Below are 21939 nucleotides of genomic sequence, written 5' to 3' on the forward strand. Positions count from 1 at the left end.
AAGAAAAAGCTTGTCAGGACTTATCTGTCTCAGACATTGATAGAGCTTAAAAAAAGGAACTAATGATAGTTTGAACCGACAGATATGAGATAGTTCACAAAAGTCAATGTCAAGGGTTATTGTTTTAGTATAAGTAGAGGTTTTACAGCGTTCGCAACTGCATAAGGTCATAAGAGCACCAGAAGATTAGAGGTGTTACAAGAGAGTAACAACATAAAAAAAAAGAAGGGGAGATAAGAGCGATACATGTATGATAGGAAAGAAGAAGCAAACCACACCACACCACCCACTGTCAAGGGTTAAAAAGACAAGTTCATAGCCAAGCAAATAGATGACACAATACTACGTGGGTGGGGAGGGGGGGGGGGGGAATAGGTGAGATGCAGGATAAAAGGAGAACAATACCTTTGTTACTCCTCAAAGGTTGTATTTCTGAGCAACATCTGTTTGGTCCTTATAAGTGACACAGCCATATCTGTATACACAGCCTGACATAACAGCAGTTGAAAAAATTCTCCCTTCACCTTTCCAAACACACAATGAACTCCAAAATGGAAGCTCGGAATAAAACAAAACAGATCATTCTAAATTGTGTAACAATGTACAAAAAAGATTTTTACTTTCTTCACACTCACAAAAGGCTATTATAAAGAACTTAGCAAACATTAAATCTTCCTCTTCTACACAAGTACAAAACACGAAGAAACTGAAATGACTAGTCACTTAAGTGGATCTCTAGAAATCCTGGGAATTCTTTTCACCAGTAGGCTATAACCTTCTGAAACTATGACAGTTTGTATAAAAGAATTTAAACAGTGAGAAGACAATTCAGAGTACTCTGATGGGTAGGAGCTCAACAAAAGTGACCAAGAAAAGGTGTTAAAGAAAAGTACTGAAATATGTGTTTCTCCATTATCTGCAGTTGAAAACTCACGGTATAATAAGCAAATGAAATATGATAAAGGAGTTTCAAATTGCATTAAGTAGATTAAAACAAATAATAAGACAAAATAATGTTTCTCTGTGTATAGAATAGACTTTCCAGCACGGGGTAACTTTTCCCATTCAGGAATGTAAGAATTAAAAACACCTGGTTTTGCTTTTACCAGATTCCCAAAAAAATTCCATCGGTGAGAGGGTTAAAAAAATAACTGTTTCCCTTACCGAAAAATTATATTGTTATCCATCCCAGAAAAAGGAAACCATTTCATTAATTCGCAAATATTGTGCCCATAGGGAGCCAGATACATTTACTAGCAGTAGCCTGGTACAGAAACTCTGGTCCCTGGCCTTGTTCGGGTGAGGAAAAGTCCCTTGACACGCCATAGTTCACCCAGGTGCGCTTGAAATTACCAGCAGAGGCAAACTCCATGTAGCGTGAGCCAGCTGGGGGTGAAAAGAAAATGATTAGTGCTTGCAAAAGTTTTGACTACAATGATTGTAACTTTTTTCATCTCATCAATATAATCTAGATCATATCTTTCCAGAAAGTTGAGAATGTTTCTGAGCATTCTAGGATCAGCTGGGATAATAATATAGATTGTCAAGTGAATAGAGGGTGCTGCCGAGTGGGAATATGCTCCATAAAAATTGCTATTTATTATCATTTATTTTTTAAAGCGAGGGAGCGAGTTCAAATAAAAGGTCCAGAAAGCAGGTTGGCAGTCTAGTGAATCATTCTCCGACCCTGTCATAGCAGCCCCCATGTGATCAAAAGTGGTTTGTACAAACTGACTGGGACTGGAGCATTAAACGCACAGCCCGCAGTACATTTTCTCACCTTCTGAACCAAAGTACCACACAGCACTAATGTCATGGTGTTCAGCCAGGGCCCGGGCTAGAACATCGCTGTCACCAGTCAGGATATTCACCACTCCAGCCGGGACATCAGAGGTCTCAAGGATCTAATACATGAGGCAATAATAACGATACTGATAAGAAGAAGAATGAGAAAAAAAAAAAAAAAAAAAAAAAAAAATAAATAACATTTATTTAATAACTAGCTGGGCCCCCTTTCGATGAAAGAATGATCGGTGCATTAACATCAACTGAAAGTCATTGGCCTACTATATTTACTCTACTGGAATGGAGTAATATATCTTGAGAGATGCAAAAAATTAGAAGGTCCAGATCTATACTGTCAAAACAAAATGCGCCTTGTAAAATATCACTTCCGGCACTTTCACTGGAGGACAGCTACACAGATTTGTTTCGTTTCTCAGTGGAATAATCACAAAGGCCAAAGAAGGACGAGAACTTTTTGTCAAATATATTTCTCTAAACTCAGAAAATGAATAAATAAAAAATCGGGCTCCGTCTTGAGGACCTATCTATATTTTTGCAGGTACTAGCCAACTTTCAACTCTGTAGCTGTCGCATTTTTATGGGAAAAGTGACACATATTTCCAAGTTGCCAAATATATATAATTGATAACAACAACAATAATATTAATAGTAATAATAAGAATATCAAACAGTATGCATACTGTGAACCTTGCATACAACATCAGATTCAACGAAATCTCGAAACGACAGAAAAAAAGAAGAAGAAACTCTTCTTTTTAAAAATTCATATAAGTCAAGCAACACACCTTACTTTGAATTCCCTTTAACTCACCCAGCCCTAACGCCGATATTATCGGTATGGAAAATTTCGCTCTCGTGACCGAAAACACTACTTTTGTGTGAGGCAGACTATAGCCTGATTAGAAGAGTAACCATTTTTCATTTGAAACAGACTATGACAAGAAGTGCAAGCCCGAATTTAGAATATAGACCTTTTCCACAGAGTATTGCATACAAATTTTCAATACACACAAATAAAGGTTTAAATAAAATCAATTTTGGGTTGGATATATTATGTTAAAATTACAATTAAATTTATTTTTTTCAAAAAGTAGTAAAAATCACAAGGGAGAGCTGACAACCCTGAAGTGTAGGCCTAGGGTTGAGTGAGATAATGAGTGGCTTTGGACACAATGAAGTAGTTTGCACAATAAATTTATGGGTTCAAGACTCCTCTCAACTAAGAAAGTTATTTACAAGACTTGATCAAATTCCACATCCACCCCCAATACGACTGAGCCAAGAGCATGTAGAGACTAGCAAATTCCCCAAACAACCAAAGTTCAAGAAGGCTCCATTGTCATTGAGAACTTAGCAGAATTACTCATAATAGGGTAAAGGTAAACAATCAAAATCAAAATGAAAATAAGAACATAATAACCACCTGCTGAAAACCTAGAGCCGCCATCGGGTATTTTCCACTTGGGACTGCAATCACAGGGTTACCTCTGGAAATGGCAGGAGCCATCAGAGAAATAAAACTGAGGAGAGGGGCTTCATCAGGGCACACAATCCCAATCGTTCCGACTGACTCATGGCGTTTCACAGTGAATCCGCTGAAAGGGGTTTCCTACAGGGAAAAAAGGAGGGTCCAGTAAGAAATAGAAAAGTGTTTGTATTTTGTGAATGCACAGTAAAGAACTTTAAAAAAATAATTCAAATGAAATAGTTAAAACAAGAATTACTCTATTGATCCTTCACTGGAAGAAATTAAAAAAGTACTGTCATCAGCTTCTGTAACAAAAACTATAAATACACAATATCATATCAACACATCTCTCTTTGTCTCTGTCTTTATCTTACACTCTCCCCCATTCATTCATTTCCTCTCTCATTACTAACACATAACGTGGTAACTGTATGGAGGAAGGACAAGTAGGCCTATTATATAGAATACTGAAGTGATGATGTATTCATAAGACAAAATTTTAATGTTATAATTTAAACGGAGAGTAGGTCTATCTGATTTTGAAGATTTCATACAATTGTGAAGCCCATCTTAGCAAAAATTTTCTAAATTGTTGCTAGATCTAGTTCTGATTTGCTGAATTTGATCTGCTAAAGCACAGGAGTTCATTTCTCCTATAAAATTGCATTCGATTTGCCATCTTGAAGGTTTATCCTTCTTTTTCATTTTTCTCTCATGTTCATAATGCGATGTGCATATGTTCAGCAATTGTGCTGTGATAGTTTGAATTTCTGCTCATGTCTTTGCATTATCTTCAGAGAGTAAGTATACAAGTTCTTGCACATGTATTTCGTGTTAAGATAAAGGTATTGTAAAGCGCCTAGACCTGAATTATACAGAAATGAACCCTATAAAAGTTATCAGCATTATTACTATTATTATTATAAATATTATTATCATAATAAATTTACAGTTCCAACTAGATGACAAGACAACTGCTGCTCACAGAAAGTATCTCTGAATAACTAGACGGTATGATCTGGGTTTATAACAATAATTACAACAGTTCGTCCATCACAAAACTGATGTTGACCTCTAACATCCAAGAGGAGGTCAAGCTACAGTACGTAGCTAGCATGGTAAGGAGAGAAAAGTAAAGGAATTAAAAGCGAGCAACTTGTAATCTAAAGTCAGAGTGAAATTTTAATGAGGTAAACATTAAATCAGTGGAGACAGAATATCAGAATTATGATAAACATTAAATCAGTGGAGACAGAATATCAGAATTATGATATAATGATAGCCCTAATCCCATAGCACTAAACTGATAAAATGGAAATGAGCTGGCCAGCTATAAGGAGTTAATGTGAAGCTTTCCACCAGAGGGCACACATGACTGAAAAAAAGTAACAAAACTTGTAGCATCTCTTAGAGCCATATACAGTCGAACCTGCCTTAACGGAAACCTGTGTAAAACGGAAACCTGTCTTAACAGAATCTCCCCGCTCCCCCCTTGATATATTCCTCTTTAATTACCTGTATAAAACGGAAACCTGTCCAACGCGGAAACGGAAAGAAAAATCCGCTCCCTTCCGAGGGTTTCACCTGTCTAAGACGGAAAATGCTTTGCCCGCTCAGCCCTGATTTGAAACAAAACTCAGAAGTTTGATTCCGCCGGCTCTAAACTTAAGGCCATGGCCATGCCGCAGGGAGAGGAAGGGGAGTAGGGGTGCAATGGGGGTAGAGTAGAAGTTACCCTATGTTACCCCATCATGTGAGCACTGCAGATGGTCAGTGTAGTGTGGGTGTGATATCTCACGACTGCCTGTGAGAGTGCTCGAGTAGCCAGCCACTACGGGAACTTTCCTGGGTAGCCAGAAGCCAGAGGTGTGAAATTAGATTGACCAATGCCTGCTGCCCTGATCGTATGGTCAGCTGAGAAAAGAGTTCCTTGAATCGCTGTTACAATGATGGCAGTGAGGGGTGGCATTGGTGGGTGGGACCACAGAAGACCAATACTATTGGTGTTCTGTGGGTGGGACTAAGGGGGTAAGCAAAGGAGATGTTCAAAAGTTTCTGTATTTAACAGGTCAAACAGTGGTCCCATGAAAGGCAAGCATTGGTGGTAATTGGGTAAGTAAGACTGACGCATGTCACTATCAGACAGGATAGCAGCTGAGAGGTGTGAAGTTTTGACCACTGCTTGTCGATCAGACAAGCGATCCTAGATCCCACCAGCTGGGCCTTTGTTGAACCCTCCACCCCCACACCCCCCTAAATTCCCCTGTCTAAGACGGAAAATGTCTATGACGGAATTTTTTCCCCGCTCCCTTTCGATTCCGTCTTACACAGGTTCGACTGTATTAGGATCAGTGCTAAAAAAATTTTAAAATTCAAAATGGCTATCAGTATGATTATTATTGTTATCAAATCAACATGATCCTACTTGAAGGTCTCCACCATATTTGTCACAATAGGCAGCCCAGTAGAAGAGGCGCTGGACTGCTTGCTGCACTTCCTGAGCGCTTGAGGACAGCTCTTGTCCTGTCATGGTGGAGAGAAGAGCAGCGTACTCCTCTTTGTGGGACTCCAGATTCTCGGCCAGGTAGTACATGATTTGGGCCCGTCCATGACCCTCTTTCTTTGACCAACTGAGAGAAAAAAAATGAGATTGGACGTTAACACTTTTTCAGCAGATAAAAAAGTGAAGAAGACATCCCCCCCCCCCCCCCCCACCCCCCCATCTGGTTACCCAGCCAGGAGAGGGACAGCAACGGACTTCTCGGGCTTGGTGCAGAACTGCGCCAAGAGACCAGAACGAATAATTTTCACAGTCGTATTATTGCGACGAGTTACTGCAAAGTGTTAAAGAAAAGAAAAGAAAAAAGTGAAAGTTAGGGTTCAAACCACTTTTCATTGGTAGAATATAATACCTTTTCACCTTTTGATATATTTTTCAGAAAACTTTCATGAAACTTCATATCAGAACGCATACTTTTCATCAGAAAAAAAAAAAGACTTGAATTCCCCATAATTTTCATGCAAAAAGTCACCATCATTTGCTAAGAAAAATAAGGTACCAAATGATGCATTTTCAAGAATCCCATTTTTTTGCATTTTCATGTACACAGATCATTTCTGAATAATAAGCATTTTGAATTTTTAAGATATCTTCAGTACTTTTTGAAATGCGAGTGATTTTGTAAGGCAGGGTACGGAAACAAAGTTTTGAGAAAAACGGCTTTAAAGTTTCCGTTTGTTTTTGCTTAAAATAGATAGATCTACGCTTCGAGACGACCTGACAACACATTTGCTACACACAAACCAACTCTAAAAAGCATCTGAGACAAAATAACAGCTTCAAAGCGTTTATATTACATCTTCAAAACAAATTCACCACAACCTTGAACAAGAATTTTCAAGAAATAGATCTAGTGTAGATTTTCGCAGTGCAGAAAAGAGCGATACATGTACAAGTTTGCTCTCCAAAAAAGCGAAAGGGTGGGGATGCAGAAAGCTTCGCTTTGTTTACATGTTCTAGATATTCATGTGCACTATCTGCGACTAGAGAGAGGAGAGAATGACGTAAATTTTGGTATGCAATGTGATTGGGTTGACTTTACGAATGGACAAGAGAAACCATGGATCCACAATGTTTACTCGGAAAACCAATTTTCTTACGCATTTTTGGAATTATGCAATATGCCTCGTGTTAAGAAACATCTTTAAAAATGTATTTTACAGTAAAAGAAACCCAAGCCTTGTAAATATCGATACATGAATGGCTAAAGAATCCATTTTTAAGGGAACTTAGTTTTTGTCAAAAATTCTATTTTTGACCTTTGAAGCCTGATATCTCGGTTCGAGTAAATGCATCTTTTGGTACCTTTCACCAGGCATGCTCACAAATGTTTCGAAATTAACAAGACAAAACTTCTCTTTACATTTGTCTTCACCTTTCAGTACTTTCTCCCTACCTTCCTACAGCTTTGACAGCAGCTTCCACAGCATTGCGGATATCCTTCCGCCCTCCGTCGGGGACATAACCTACCACTGTTCCACCGCGGTTCAGAACTGGCCGGCTCGCTCCAGAATCTGGTCTTTTCTGGCCTCCACCATAGAAGAGCTTGTAAGTTTTATCCACCCTGTGGATGAGATGTTCAGTGCTTTACTTGGCTAAATATTGGTTGCTTATCGGGACACAGTGTGGAGAGGGAAAAATAGAATATACAATAAAAAATAAATATAAACTTTAAATGCCAAACAAGTCAGACCTTGAAGTTGGCACACCGGCCAAAAGCATAACCAGTTGCAACCACAAGTCACCTATCACCTGTCGTATGGTTGTGTTCACCCTTGGGTGCCCCACTTTTAGTCACAACAGGCCTCCATCTTCCCCAGCCTTTGCTTTGATGTATTATTTCATGAAATTGTAGACCACTGTTAGATTTCACATTTTAAATGTGTGATGTAGGAGGTCTTCCCTCATTTTCTTTGCCTCTGTTCTGCCCTACAGCACAGTTGCTATTGGGTCTATTTTAATGCTTCTATTTGCGTGACCATGTTACTTGAGTCTTCTTTAGCTGATCTCAAAAAGCATTCTGCTCTGTGTATCAAGTTCTTTCAGGATACTTTCATTCGTTCTTTTATCTGTCCATTTGACCCAAAGCAGTCTAAGTCTTCGAAAAAACCACGTTTCTGCAGCTTGTACTCTGTCTTTGTCTTCCTAAGCCGCACTCCGATACAAAACTACAGGCCAAATCAGACTTTTCAAGTCATGCCTATTCTGCATTTGACATCCTTAATACACGTTCCATCCTCTGTATTTGCAGAACCTAAATATTTAAAGTTTGTTACATTTTCCATTTTTAACTCATCACAATGAAAACTCAAAAGGACATATTCCACGATAACACATGGATTTGTATAACAGCGATTTCTACAAACAAAAGACACAAGAGGCAAATTATATGAGGCTGCCTATAGGGCTAGGGACACAACACTCTGGAACAAAAAAGGCCTTGTCTGTAAAACCAGATTAGCTGTGAGTTCAAGAACTTAAATGGTAACCCATGAGCTCTTAGAAGTGTTGAGGAAGGGGTAGGGAGTGGGGTACACACACGCACCAATGGCAAGTTCTATCTCTGTGCTATCCCTCTACTATTTAAAAAAACCTCTCTTTCATTACTAATCACTATTTGACCCTAAGAAAGCCGATGTACCTATTTTATTTTAAACTCAAACTATGAGCCCCAGTGTGAAAGAGCAGAAAGAGAACAAAAAAAAGGTGACTCTCACCATCCCTTTCCTTTCCAAACTGCAAAAGCCAATACGTCTACTACTGCAAGCACTTACCCTGGTCCGTCACCACTGGAGCCACCACTGGCCACCTGAGCTCCAGGCAACAAGTTGGGACTAGAGGCAGAGCCAAATTTCTTGTCCACTTCACCATCAAAGATCAGTCGATTTTGCCAGGATGGCTTCACATACTCGTACAAACCCTAGACGGAGGGAGGAAAAAGAAAAGAGGAGACAGCTCATATAAAAACATAACCCAGTAATGTTTGAAAATGCAAATGTAATGAAAGTCAGGGTAAGAGGTAGAGGGTACAGCAGGTATTTCCTCCTTCTATACTATCTCTTGGGTGAATCTGCTACTTTCCTTTTTGGAGGCCCACACGGTCATCAGTGCACTAACAGGCGTCTTGTAAAACGTCGACTATGACAACATACTTTTTACAAAGAGGAACTTACAATAGTTCAACAAATAACAATAAAAATGGAAATTTATTGGAACCAAACCAGTTAAAAGACATGACCATGTATATAAAGAAAAAAAAAGGGACAAATGGGAGCCCTATTCGCTCTCAGTTGGACTCACAATACATAAGTAGTAAGTTTGAATCCGAGATTAGTCAGATAGGACTTTGTACAGTAAAAGTTACAGTACCCATTTTTCTATCAGTTCAGTCAGCAGCAAACTTGTAGGTAGCAATTGGAAAAGACATAATATGTAAGCAATAAGAGGAAACATCAAATAGGCAACAATGTTTATGTTATCCTGGGGACAAAAATAGTAAATTGGAATGGCCAGGACAACCAGAGAATTATTATGGAGTAATGGAGTATACTGTGAGCTTTCTCTGGGACAAATGACTTTAAAAAAATAAGTAAGTGTTTTTACACCCTAACAACATAATTTAGATAATTTAGGAGGCGGGCATCAACTCTGTCTATCACGGTCGACCCTGGGTGAGACACCTCAGCATAATGACCCAGATACTCGGTAAAAATTCAACCCACTCAGGAACGTAACTAAGGTCTCCTGCATGTGACAGTAAAGCACCTAACCACTACACCACAGGTGCCAGGACAAACGACTTAACAAAAGGAAATTTTACACTTTTAACTCGAGCCAACCACACTCACCTCTTTCCCACCAGTTCTTCCGAAGCCGCTTGCCTTAGAGGCACCTGTGCCAGAGGCCGCATCATACATGTGGTGTCCGTTGACCCACACTGTGGACACCTGGAGCAGGGCAGCCACCTCAAGGGCAACAGTCAAGTCCTCTGTCCACACACTGGCTGCCAAGCCAAAAGGAGTGTGGTTGGCAATTGTGACACTTTCCTTGACCGTCCGGAAGGGAACTGCCACAACAATGGGACCAAGAACCTACATTTGATTTCAGAAAAGAGAAATTAAGAAAAAGAAATATACCACATTCGATCCTCAATATGGGGAAATTTGAGTTAAAATAGTAAGTACATGGCATGCATAAAAAAGGGCTGAGGTTACATCATCATGTTAAAAATAAGGTTATTGTAGATAATTTATATGTTATCTTTGACACAATTTACATCATTTATGAGACAGGCTGACTTCTCCCTGCCTGTCAGGGCCAACCTGGGCTGAGATGGACATGACGTCCCAGCAGAAAGATGGAGATACCTGAGAAAAATTCTCCCCATACAGGAATCCAACTCATATCTTATGTGCAGTGCCGAAGTGCCAATCTGCTACACTACAGATGCTTGTCATCATAAAAATATTAACTCTCGAACTCACAACCACACGATAAAAAGTCACGATTACAATTCTGCTAGCCTAACCACTAAGTCACCAACGTGCCATACCATGTCACATATTATAACATAGTTGCAAACATTACCACACTGCATGCCCTTGCTGGTCATCAACAGATCAGCGCTCTGTACCCATTTGCAGCTGGGTTAACTGAAGCAAATCGAGTAAACTGCCTTTTTTAGGGATATAACACTCTGTTTGACTGAATTGGGAATCAATTTCAGCACTATTTTGTTGAAAGTCCAATGTCATGACCAGCTTTTGTTTCTTGAAAGATTTAACATTCGTTATCCTTTTTGTCTCCTTGAAAACCAAATTATACTCTCAAATATTCCTGAAATATAGATGCTGAGAAAGTCGATTATTGGACATTTTCAATCCAAATTTATGACTAGATATATTTTTTCTAAATAAAAATATTACCCTTAAATCTAAGAACAGTTTATGGGAATGAAACCTATTGTGAAATATATATTACTCACTTCTTTCAAATAAATTTCTGATGAAGTTTGTACATTTGTAATGAGTGTCGGAGGGAATGAATTCTGCCTTACAGTTGAAAGGTCACAAGCCTGAACCACCTGAAGAGGAGACAGTAAAAACCTTTAATTAAAACAGGAAGTAAATAAATAGAGGATGTTGAATCTCAACAGCATGAATAATGTACGTGTACACAGTTCCATTATAATTCAGAAAAAAGAAAGTTAACCATTGTATCTTCATTCTGATCTTTACTTTCAACTATTACAAGATTTGTTCTCAAACAACAGAATAAATCTGACAGGAGAGGGCGGCAATCTCAAAAATGCAATACTTGCAAGTCACCAAAGTAAACAATGAAAACATTACCCAAAAAATCAATACACAAATGAGAGATAGCTGAACACCATAAAATTATCTAAAACCACATTTAGAGAAAAAATTCGCACCTCGAGGAATTCTCAAGTTTATACTAGAAAGAGCAACTGAGGGCAACAAATAAAGCCATGAGAAGGTTAACCTGACTTACCATATTCTGTTTAAGCGGATAAGCGTACCACTTTAGGAAAGGGAAAACCGCTGTTTTGGCGAGTTGTGGCGTTTGTGATCATTGCAATTGCCTCCTAATATTTCCTTTACTTTTCTCTCTTTACCATGTTAGCTACCTGTAACAGCTGGCAAGGTCTATAACTTTTCTTCCTCAAACAAACTAATTTTATAATTATCTCTGTCTTTACCTCTGCCCCCTCAGCCTTTGCTCGTTCAACCAAGCTGGCAACACAGGAAAAGGTTTGATCGTCCAGTAATGGTCCCTGGTCAACATTCTTGTCCAGGTTGTCTCCAACCGTCAACTTGTATATCCGTGCCTTCAATTTCTGTACAAAAGCCTTGTAAACAGTCTCTTGGATCAGGAGTCTTGAGCCAGTGTAAAAGGTCTGAGTAGATAGATTAAGACATTTCATGAGAACAGATGACAAAAGGTAGAAAAATTGAATCACAGGCTGTTCACGGCTCCCGCTTCATATGTATCATAACACAATGAAATCAGGCACTATTCAGTTTTGGGGCATACACAGTTACGATTAAAGGAGGTGGGGGTCACCTGGTGTCAGAGGTAATAATATTAGCGAGAAAATGGTTTCCAAAGAGTGGTGACTTCTAAAATGTAAGCATTTTTAGAAACTGCTAGTTGACCTTTTTCATGCCTTTGATCAATATTTTGCAGCAAAATCCACACAGAACTGTTTTTTTTAAATGAACACACAAAAAAGGTGTTGAAAACCCCCCCCCAACCAATTGATAAAATTTGTCCAATGAACAAATTTTGTATTTAGAATAGATTGAATTTGACATTTGATTCATACACGTATATAATCACCAAAACACAAATTATATGAAAATTCCTTCATTTCTTGGCATTTTGGTGCATGATACACTTATTCTGTGACATATTTGGTCTAAATATGCTGTTGTTGTGTATCACCTTGATCAGAATTTAGTCAAGGGAAGAAACTCTGATAAATCAATTCTGATCTAAATTCTAAACACTTCAATAGTTGATGGTGTGAAAGACTAGCTATTCCATAGCTTTTTTAAACATAGGTAGGCTAATACTAACCTATAAACAACACAGATGTAAAAATCAATACTTCTATAGAAAAATGCTTTTCACTTTTTGAAATCGGTTCATAAATAAAAAAGTGATAGCTGTGTACATGTCGGAAATTGTGGGTCTTTTGGAGAAAATTCCTAGAGGAATTGTGGCGTCAGTGGCCTAGTGGCTAGGCTCTCGGACCCGCAACTGTAAGGTCGAGGGTTCGAATCCCGTCAGGGGCCCGATGTTGTGTCCTTGGGAAAGGCACTTTGCATAAATTTTCCTCACTTCACCCAAGTGGAAAAGGGTACCTGGCTATAGACAGTGAACGATCTTGTCAGTTTGATAGTGTTTGAGCGCGTGAAATCCGCAGCTTGCACTGTATGCTTCCGCGGAAGCCGAGAATGTTTCTGAGTGTTCTCAGAGGGTCTGCTGGGGTAATAATAGTCGTAAAGAGCATAGAGCATGCTCTTGAGCACGGATATGCGCAATATAAATGCAATTATTATTATTATTAATAAAGAAGGGGAAAAGGTACCGAAATAATTACACAGGTTTCAGATTTGCTACCAACCAATCCTCTTTCTTCAATAAAAATTTGACTGTTACTGAAGATTATATCAGAAATTTTTTTTTCTGCAGTGAATGCCTCGATTTCTCCAGCATTTATTGATGTATGATACATGGGGCGACGCAAAAAAACCAGTGCTATGAACCAGCATGTTCCAGGGTTACCCTGGTGGGGCAAGTCTAAACCGTTTTCCCACTGCATGTGGTATAGCTTTAACGTCCAACAGCTATTCATTCTTAGTATACAGAAGGCTACTCTACTTGTATGCAGTCATTTTTTCATCCTACTTCAGTGGCGTCGGTAGTTAGTAGTGAGGCTACCTGACTCGTAACCGTTAGGTTGCGGGTTCAGGGGCTCGACCCTCAGCTCCGTCCGACGTTGTGTCTTTGGTAAAGACACATTACATGAAATTTCAATTTGGCTTGTTCCTTTCTGAGACTGATGTTAAACTCAGAGGTCCCGCCACTTTAAAAATCTATTAGTGTCGATAGAGGCATTAAACCCATGCCATTTCATCCTATTTCAGCAGATCTACGAGTCACATTATAACAGCTGAGCCACGCTGTGCACCAAGCAAGAAAAATGTATTTCTGTTGCACTCAGTACGTTGAAACATTTTTCTTTAAAAATAGTCAATTTTTAAACTAAGGCAAGAATCATATATTACCTACTTTCAAGAATGACTCAATACATATGAATTCTGAGAGTTGGGCATGAAAAAAAAATTATGACACGTAGGGGTCAACATTTCACCAACTGTTCACCACATGACAATTGGTCGCTTTTAAACACAAGGGGGCTATCCCGAAAAATGCTGTTTTGAGAAAATCGAAGGTAAAGTTTTTGCCGCTTGTTCAGTTTCTTTAAAAGACAAAGAGAGTTTTCTCTATAACCAAACAAATATCCACACCAATGAAACCAAATTTCTCCTATAGGTAGGGCAATGTCTACTTTTGGTGCAGGTCAAGATTTCTGGAAACCCCCAAAATCTGGGTTAGCCCTCTTGTCCTTAAAAGCGACCAATTGAAAAGCATATCCAATGTAAAGTCACCTGTCCGGAGTTGAAAAAAGCAGCCTCAACAATGCCTTCTACCGCACTATCCAGATCGGCCCCTTCAAAAACCAAGACGCTTGATCGTCCAAACATTTCTAAGGACAGATCCTTGCCACTGCCAGCGGTCATCTGCCTCAGAGCCTTGCCTTCCTGGAGTGTAAACAGAGAAATGTTTAGTAAGAGTTTTACTTCACCTGGAACACAATTAGGTTATATATAAGTGCAGAAGATTAGAGGTGTTAAAAGAGAGTAGCAAGCACAAAAAAAAGAAGGAGAGATAATGGTGATAGATGTTTGAAAGGAAAGCAGGAGCAAACTACACCACAGCACCCTCCAACCACTTATGGACAGAGAAAATTTCCATAAAAGACCTAGTTCTGCTGAAAAACACATTTGTTTTACTGAAAAAACAAAACCTATGGCATCAGCAGCACTAGGAGTGAGCAGGCAAATGTTTACGGCATAAAGATTACTGATACTGTTAATAATAAAATCATTTTTGAAACATTCAAAAGTGTAAAAATTTCCGTGTCCTCATAGTCCCAGACAAAATGCAACAAGCCTGCCAGAACAGCTGGAGTAAAGACTAATAAAAGAGGGGTAACAGTTAATGAAATCCTAGGAGACGGGAGGCAACACCATCAGAAATCAGTGCCAGTAAAATGATAGGTGTATAAAACAACCCGTTCCTAAACAAAAAATTAACATACCAACAAGCAGGCAGGTAAGAATAACTTATGCAACCATCTTAAATTGGTGTACAAAAAAGAAAAGAGACAGACAGAGATAGAGGGGCTTTAAAGAGAGACAGGCAAACAAATAGAGAGATAATGTGAGTAAAATTAACAAAGTTCATGTACAAAAACACACACAAACACACCTAAATATTAAATGCAGACAAATAAATCCCCAAAACGCCAAAACACTCACAGAAGCTGAGCCTGCAAATACAATCTTGTCCAGGCCATCTTTCGCAGCCACTCTCATGACATCAGCGCCAGTGACCACATTGAGCACGCCTGCAGGGAGGCCAGCCTGAGAGCAGATGTCAGCCAGGAGGAGACAGCTCAGAGGGTCAGATGCAGGTGGGATCACAAGCACGGTGTTTCCCATGGCAAGGGCAGAGGCTACTTTCCCTGCCATCTGGACCAAAGGCAGCCATGCAGGCACAACAATGGCTATCACTCCTACGAGAGAAGAAAAAAAAATTGCTTGACAAAAAAGACTGTGAATGACAATGTATTATTACACTTCATCCCTCAACAACATAGGCACAGTTCAGATCATTCATGAGATAGTAGGCTCCCCTCCTGAAAACTTCCCCAACAAACTTCAAACTACTATTTCAGTTGCTTCGGAACAGACCAGCATTCCAGCCTTTTAGGGTTAGATGGTTATAATTTAAAAGTCTTTACTGGAAAAACCCCCACCATCTCCTAAATGATGAATGAGAAGAACCAATAAGCGTAAAGTTATAATTTACTAGTGAAAAGAAAACCTTTGTACAACATCCAGAACTTATCTTAAGGAGTCAAATGATATTTGCCGTATGCATTCAACCCAAGACATTTTCCCTTCCACTTCTCGCAAGTTCTCATAAGTGTTATTTCAGTAGACAGTATAAATTTTTTGCAACTTCCAACTAGCAAAGCAAAAGTGAAATAGGCAAACAGGACCTCTTGGGATTTTTTCTCGTATCTAATATATTACAAGCTCGACACACCTAATCTAGAAAAGGGAATCCATGGACAACCATAAATAAACAAAAAACTTTTTAAAAAGTACCATAGCACAAGAAGCAAGCATTTTACTTCTGGACAACTGCACCCCTGAAGACAGAAAAAAAATCCAGTTCAGAGAATAAAATGTACCATAAGGTTTCCAGCCCCTCATCTGTTCCTCCATGAGGCCTGCCCAACCAGCATTGTGGTAGAAATAGCGGATGGCTGCTGGAGCCGACAGGCCCCTTGTCTCACGAGTGGGTTGGCCAGACGACACAGCTTCCACAACAGCTAACAAAGACTGATGTTTCTGAAGGTTGCGTGCAATACTGGGGTAGATTAGAAAATCAGACAAGGAGAATGAAAGTGAAAATTCTAAATCTTCTCTGTACAGAATTATAATACAGACAGGATTATTACGAGAAGCTTTGTCATTTTTAGAAATTGAAGATAATAAGTTATTGGACTTTGGCAGCAAACACATTAAGAGCACCAAATATTTTAGTCTCAAGAACCTTGGCTACATAGGCATATCACGTTGTCATAGGAAAGTTTTAAACCACAATTATGAAAAAAATACAGATTTATTGTCTTTCAGAAGAAGCATTTCATTAATTTGAAGCCAAACATGAAAAATATCAGCAAAAGTTGTCTTTACCCCTTCTCTGCCCTACAAATATTTAACCCTATCCGTACGTAGTGTTTTACTATCGTATCCATATGACGTGGGGAACTCTGCCAACACTTTCCAAATAGGAAATTTACTCGTTAATCCGACCCGTAAACTGTGCATGGCAGTCGGTCAAAAGGATTTTTTGAGAAATACTGAAAATTTCAAAGAGATCTTCGTACTAGAAGTTTTCTAAAATGTTAAGAATACAACCCCGGGGGTACAAAATAATCCCCGGGCGTACAGATAGGGTTAATGTCATCACTAAACCATAACAAAGAGGTAACCTGTAAAGATGCTGAGCTCGAGCATGTCCTGATAATTCAGACCAAGACTTGAATGCTTGTTTTGAATTGTCAGCAGCAAATGCAATATCCTCGTCATTAGCCTTCAGAACTGTTGCCAATTTTTCACCTAAATTTTGAGAAGAAATTAACAATTAACATAGAAGCTGACTGAAAGATCAAGGCATATTTTTCATCTTTCATCCATGGCAAATACTGACCTATATATAGAAAGAATAATTTGAATTTGCGTTGTGTGTAGTTGGTACCTCTGGCAGCCAGTTTGCTGGTGGTATTGTGAAGAAAATTTGCATAGTTTAGTAAGGACTGTACAACTCATACAGTTGAAGGATGGCAGTTTAAAGGGGTAAATAGTATGTTTGTTTGTTTGTTTGTTTAGTATAGGGTTTTACGGCGCTCGCAACTGCATAAGGTCATATGAGCGCGCAGAACACACCTAATACTTTTTCGTTGGTAGGAAATTTTGAATTTTGCCCGGGTGGCGGCCGAAGCCTACTCTTATCGATTTTAGACCACCAAGGGATCTATAACGTGCGCAACTTGCACACGGGCCCTCCGAGATTTTTCGCCCTTGTCCGAGAAGGCTAGGTGTAGATCTTTCCTACCAGAAGATCAGGGGTGTGGTAGAAAGACAGCTGTAAGAAGGAGTCAAGGAGTAACAGTAGAAAGGCTGCAGAAAGAGTCAGGAGCCCAGAGGAGGGGCAAGGGAGGTGAGAGGGTGGGGGCAGAAAGAGGAGACGAAAGCAGACGACAGAATATTGCTAGAGAGCAGGAAAGGAGGTGAAAGGAGACAATTTTAGAGAAGAAAATTTTTCAGTCGCTACCCAACACCTTAACCTCTAGGCCACGAGAGCCCTCAAATAGTATGTTTATATCTATTGGCTTTGCTTTTTGTGCATTGGCAAACCCTAGCAAAAAGCAGGGCTGGTGGCATAATGGGGGCTAATGGCTAGGGTAATGAGGTTTGACTGTAGGGCCCATTAGTTTATAACTTTCCTTCAGGCAAGTAGAAAACACCATTCAAAGCACTGAGCAGAGAGCCACAGAACACTGAGATTCCAAATGCACGATATACTTAGTGTCTTAGCAAAACAGTCAATACTGAGGTAGTTGTACACAATAAAGTAGCTTCATAGCGAAGGCTTCATGTCATTTAGAAAGAAAGTTCACATTTTGTCAATCATAAAGCATGGAAGATACTTTCGTCTCATCCTCAACTTAGATCATCCATATCTCCCATCCACCTCGGTGTCCTCATGAAAAAGTTTTATTTCTTATTGATGAAGAATGACATCTTCATTTTTCATTATCACAAGTGAAACAATGGAATCTACAAACTGACCATGCAGACGTCATCCATGAGGTGAACTGACTCTGGTTGGAGAGACTGTCATATATTGTGGTTCATTCTCATTTCATATGGCAAATCACAACTGGTTCAAATTATGAGGCAATTAGAGCAAGGTAAGAAAGGACAATACAGTGTTTCGATAGTTTCAAATGTTTGTTTTTTTCTTTTTAAAATTTTACATAAAATGAGATTTGATGTCTAGAGCCAAGTTCCAAAGGAGAGTATACAGAAATCAGCAAGTGAAAAGTATTCGGAAACATCCCCATGTGACATATTTGACAAAAGTTTCTTGTATACCAAAAACTCTTCTCACCCTGCAGGAAAAATTAAAATAGTAAAGCAAACCCTCCAACAGTGGGTAAAGAAAACGTTTTTTTTTACAAGGAACATATTCTATCTTGCATTAAGAAAAAAATATGTGTATCACCTTTAAAAAAGTGATAAAATCAATTATTAGTTATGCATGTTTATAAAACTAAAAGGTCAAGATACAAGTGAAAGAACTTTCAAACAAAAAGAAAGGAAAAAATAAGCATAATTGTTTCAATAGGAATCCATGGTTCCAATTTTAAGATGCGGCTATATCAAATTTAGAATGCTAGACAGTATTGTAAGTCAATTCAAAAATGATTTTCCTAAGACGAAACCAAAAAAGTATAGTTTCTCATTGTCTCAGCATCTCTACCTGTAGTTGGTTTTTTCACATCAACAGTAGCTCTTCCCTCGGTTTTGTTCCATGTGCCATTGACGAACTGTCCAAAACACTTGTTGTGTTTGTCAAGCCAAAGCTGTGAAAGGATATCATGATTTAAATGTCACAGGTTGAGAACATACCAGGATCTATTTTATTTAAGTTTTAAAAAAACAACAACAAATCTCTGCCCAGGCCTAACACTTATTATACACAAACATCAGTGCAATTGCTTCAGAGACTACAACACATAAATAGAATCAAGTCCTCCTGTACCCACCAACCTAGAAAATTGACTGCACATGTAATGCTCATCATGTTCTACATGAAAGTCACCTGAAATAAAGTGACAGGAAGGCTTGGTCTCAGTTAAATTAGACAATGCTTATAATAAAAGAGAGATCTTAGCCAATTATTCTTTGGGGGTAAAACCTAGATCTTTAGCATTGGGGAGATTTTTTTTACAATATTTTGCGGTGCTGGTTTAGTTGAAGGTCTACTGTGCTACGGTCATCTACATAAGTCCCACCCCATTGACCACGGTCAATTAACTCAATTGCAATCTAGCACAAGTCCCTCCTGATTGGTAATGACAGTGCGGGGGCCAATAAAACCAAAAGTAGTGGCATTACACAATAAATTGTAATGTGTGGCTGGGAGGATTGCCCCTGATTCCCCTTCCCCCACAACCTCCTCTTCCTCCTTCTCTAGTCTTGTTCCCCCCCCCCCCCCCCCCCACACACACACACAAATCGATCACAACCACAGGAACATTATAAATATCGGCAATGACAGACGTAAGTCTGAATAAACCAGAGACATTGCAGTAGACCTTCAACTAAATAAGTTGTCAGACAAGTCTTGCAGTAGTCTGTCATCTAAACCAGAAACATAGTAGTAAACCTTTAACTGACCCAGCATCCGTTCTTTTTAGAACTGGGAGGGGCAAACTATGACCTGTGCCTGTGGTTCAAGTACAACCATCCTCAGGTAGTGTGTGGCCTACAGAAACATTTGGCGAATTTAATCTTTAACTTTAACAAAATCTTTTTATGAAGTGACAACATTTAACATTTAAATATAAATTTATACTCGAGCAGACACTAGCTTTGGTAGTGTTGAATATTACAATGAACCACTTTATAGTTAGAGTAGACCCATTTCGCATTTTCCCAATACAGTGGAACTCGGATTCAATGAAAGGAGATGGATTCCCCAGTTTTTTTCCACTTTAAAATCAATAAAAATAACCCAGATTCAACAAACACTTAATTCAGCAAGCTCGGATTCAACGAAGTCGTTTCCAGGGTGAACAGCGACCGCAGACATTAGAGGAATATCATTCAGTAGCTACAAGACTACATGTATGTGCCATCATTCGTATCTGTTTCTTGTGTCCATTATTATTATTTCCCTTATTTGTCAATCATATTCATCTGCTTTATTTCTGTTCCGTTTCTGTCCCAGTCATGCATCGTCTGACGTATGTCTTCATTGTGCTTGATTAGCAAAGTCCTCGTCAAGTCACAAAGAGTGTTGACATTTATTTATGAAGACATAAGAGATACATCATGACCACCATCCCTTGCCCTGCCCCGAGCTGCGACGTGGAGTGGCCTGCATCTACGCCGACTGAGGTGTTGACACGCCTCATTGACATCCACGCCACCACAGCCCATGCAGCACGAGCGAATGCACCGACTGCGGCAGCCAAGGCTGAGAAAGTGCGATGCCCTGTTGTGTCTGGATCCGGAACGAGCGAGGCGTGGTCATACTTCACCCAACGGTGGGCCGACTACAAACAAGCGACTCGCCTCACTGGTGCAGACATCGTCTTCCAGCTTCTCGAGTGCTGCGATGAGTCGCTACGAAAAGATCTCACAAGGACATTCGGCGCCCTAGCCTCCAGCGAAGAGGACACTGTCCTAAAGAACATCAAGAGCCTGGCGGTGTGCCAGGAAAACATCATGGTAGCACGGGTACAGCTACATCAAATGAAGCAAGACCGGGACGAGCCTGTCAGAGCCTTCGTCGCCCGCCTCAGGGGCCAGGCTGGGGTTTGCAACTTCAAGATAAAATGCCCTAGGTGCTCTCCAGATGTCCACGAATCCAGCGTGGACTATAGCGATGTGATGATTCGTGACGTCCTCATCCGAGGTCTAATTGATGAGGAGATCCGACTCGACATCTTAGGTGAGTCAAAGCAGGACATGTCCCTTGAGGATGTACTCTGCTACGTGGAGGGGAAGGAGAGTGGCAAGAGGTCAGCCAGTCGCCTCGTTGAAATCTGCTCCTACACCACGGCAGCGGCCACAAGCTCCTACAAGCGCAGTGAGAAACTCGGCATACAGGGCAACTTGTTCCACAGTAAGGGCCAAGTGTTCCTCTGCAATTACTGTGGCAAACTGGACCATGGGAATGGTAGACAGGAATGTATGAAGAAGTGTCCGGCATTTGGTAAAAGATGCACCAGGTGTGGCCTATCCAATCATTTCACCAACCTCTGCCGACAGTCGTCACGGAACAGCAACCCCACCAATGCCCTGGATGACTCTGCTGCCGCCTTTGACAGTCTATGCGGTGCAGATTCCGCCACACCGGTGTCTAATGCGCACTCTGTATCCCTAGACCATCATGTATGCGAGTTTTGCAGGGCATGGGAGAAGCGAGCATCCGACCCTCAGCCTTTTGTGAACGTCACCATCCAGGCAGTGTCTTCAGACGCCCAATCTCTCGGTTTCCCGCCACCTCTGAGAGGCAGCACCTCTCCCGTCAAGTACCAAGCTATGGCAGACACTGGGTGCCAGTCGTGCCTGGCGGGCGTAGCACTCTTGACTAGGATGAGCCTCACTCGCCGTCATCTCCTCCCTGTCAACATGAAGATGACAGCTGCGAATCGTGGGGCCATTGACATCATCGGAGCCCTTCCCCTTCGTATTTCTGGAACGTCTCCGTCCAACACCTGGCTGGTGACCCACCAGATGGTGTACTTCACCACATCCACTGGTCGGGTGTTCCTAAGCAAGCAAACCTCTGTGGCTTTGGGAATAATTCCTCCTAGCTTTCCGACCATTGGTGCCACCAGTGCAGCCATCAATTCGAAGGACAAGCCGGCTTGCGGGTGCTCACACCGCCAACCACCTCCGCCACCACCAACCTCCCTCCC

At 40.3% G+C, this 21939-nt stretch overlaps 1 protein-coding gene across 1 annotated transcript in view; it reads right to left on the bottom strand.

Moving 5' to 3' along the window:
- Positions 1–406: 406 nt before the first annotated feature.
- Positions 407–21939, bottom strand: part of LOC101852840 (aldehyde dehydrogenase family 16 member A1) — a 27149-nt gene continuing 5616 nt past the window's right edge. The window contains exons 2-15 of the mRNA XM_005094737.3: positions 18768–18870; positions 16714–16840; positions 15907–16085; positions 14966–15222; positions 14033–14185; positions 11554–11751; positions 10819–10917; positions 9683–9925; positions 8609–8754; positions 7231–7398; positions 5700–5904; positions 3230–3415; positions 1781–1904; positions 407–1386 (exon numbers count right to left, since the gene is read on the bottom strand). Of these exons, the coding sequence (XP_005094794.1) occupies positions 1211–1386; positions 1781–1904; positions 3230–3415; positions 5700–5904; positions 7231–7398; positions 8609–8754; positions 9683–9925; positions 10819–10917; positions 11554–11751; positions 14033–14185; positions 14966–15222; positions 15907–16085; positions 16714–16840; positions 18768–18870 (2364 nt within the window). The 3' untranslated portion in view covers positions 407–1210. The remainder of the gene's footprint in view (positions 1387–1780; positions 1905–3229; positions 3416–5699; positions 5905–7230; positions 7399–8608; positions 8755–9682; positions 9926–10818; positions 10918–11553; positions 11752–14032; positions 14186–14965; positions 15223–15906; positions 16086–16713; positions 16841–18767; positions 18871–21939) is intronic.

This window comes from Aplysia californica, unplaced genomic scaffold (assembly GCF_000002075.1).
Source record: "Aplysia californica isolate F4 #8 unplaced genomic scaffold, AplCal3.0 scaffold00088, whole genome shotgun sequence".
Taxonomy (NCBI): Eukaryota; Metazoa; Mollusca; class Gastropoda; order Aplysiida; family Aplysiidae; genus Aplysia; species Aplysia californica.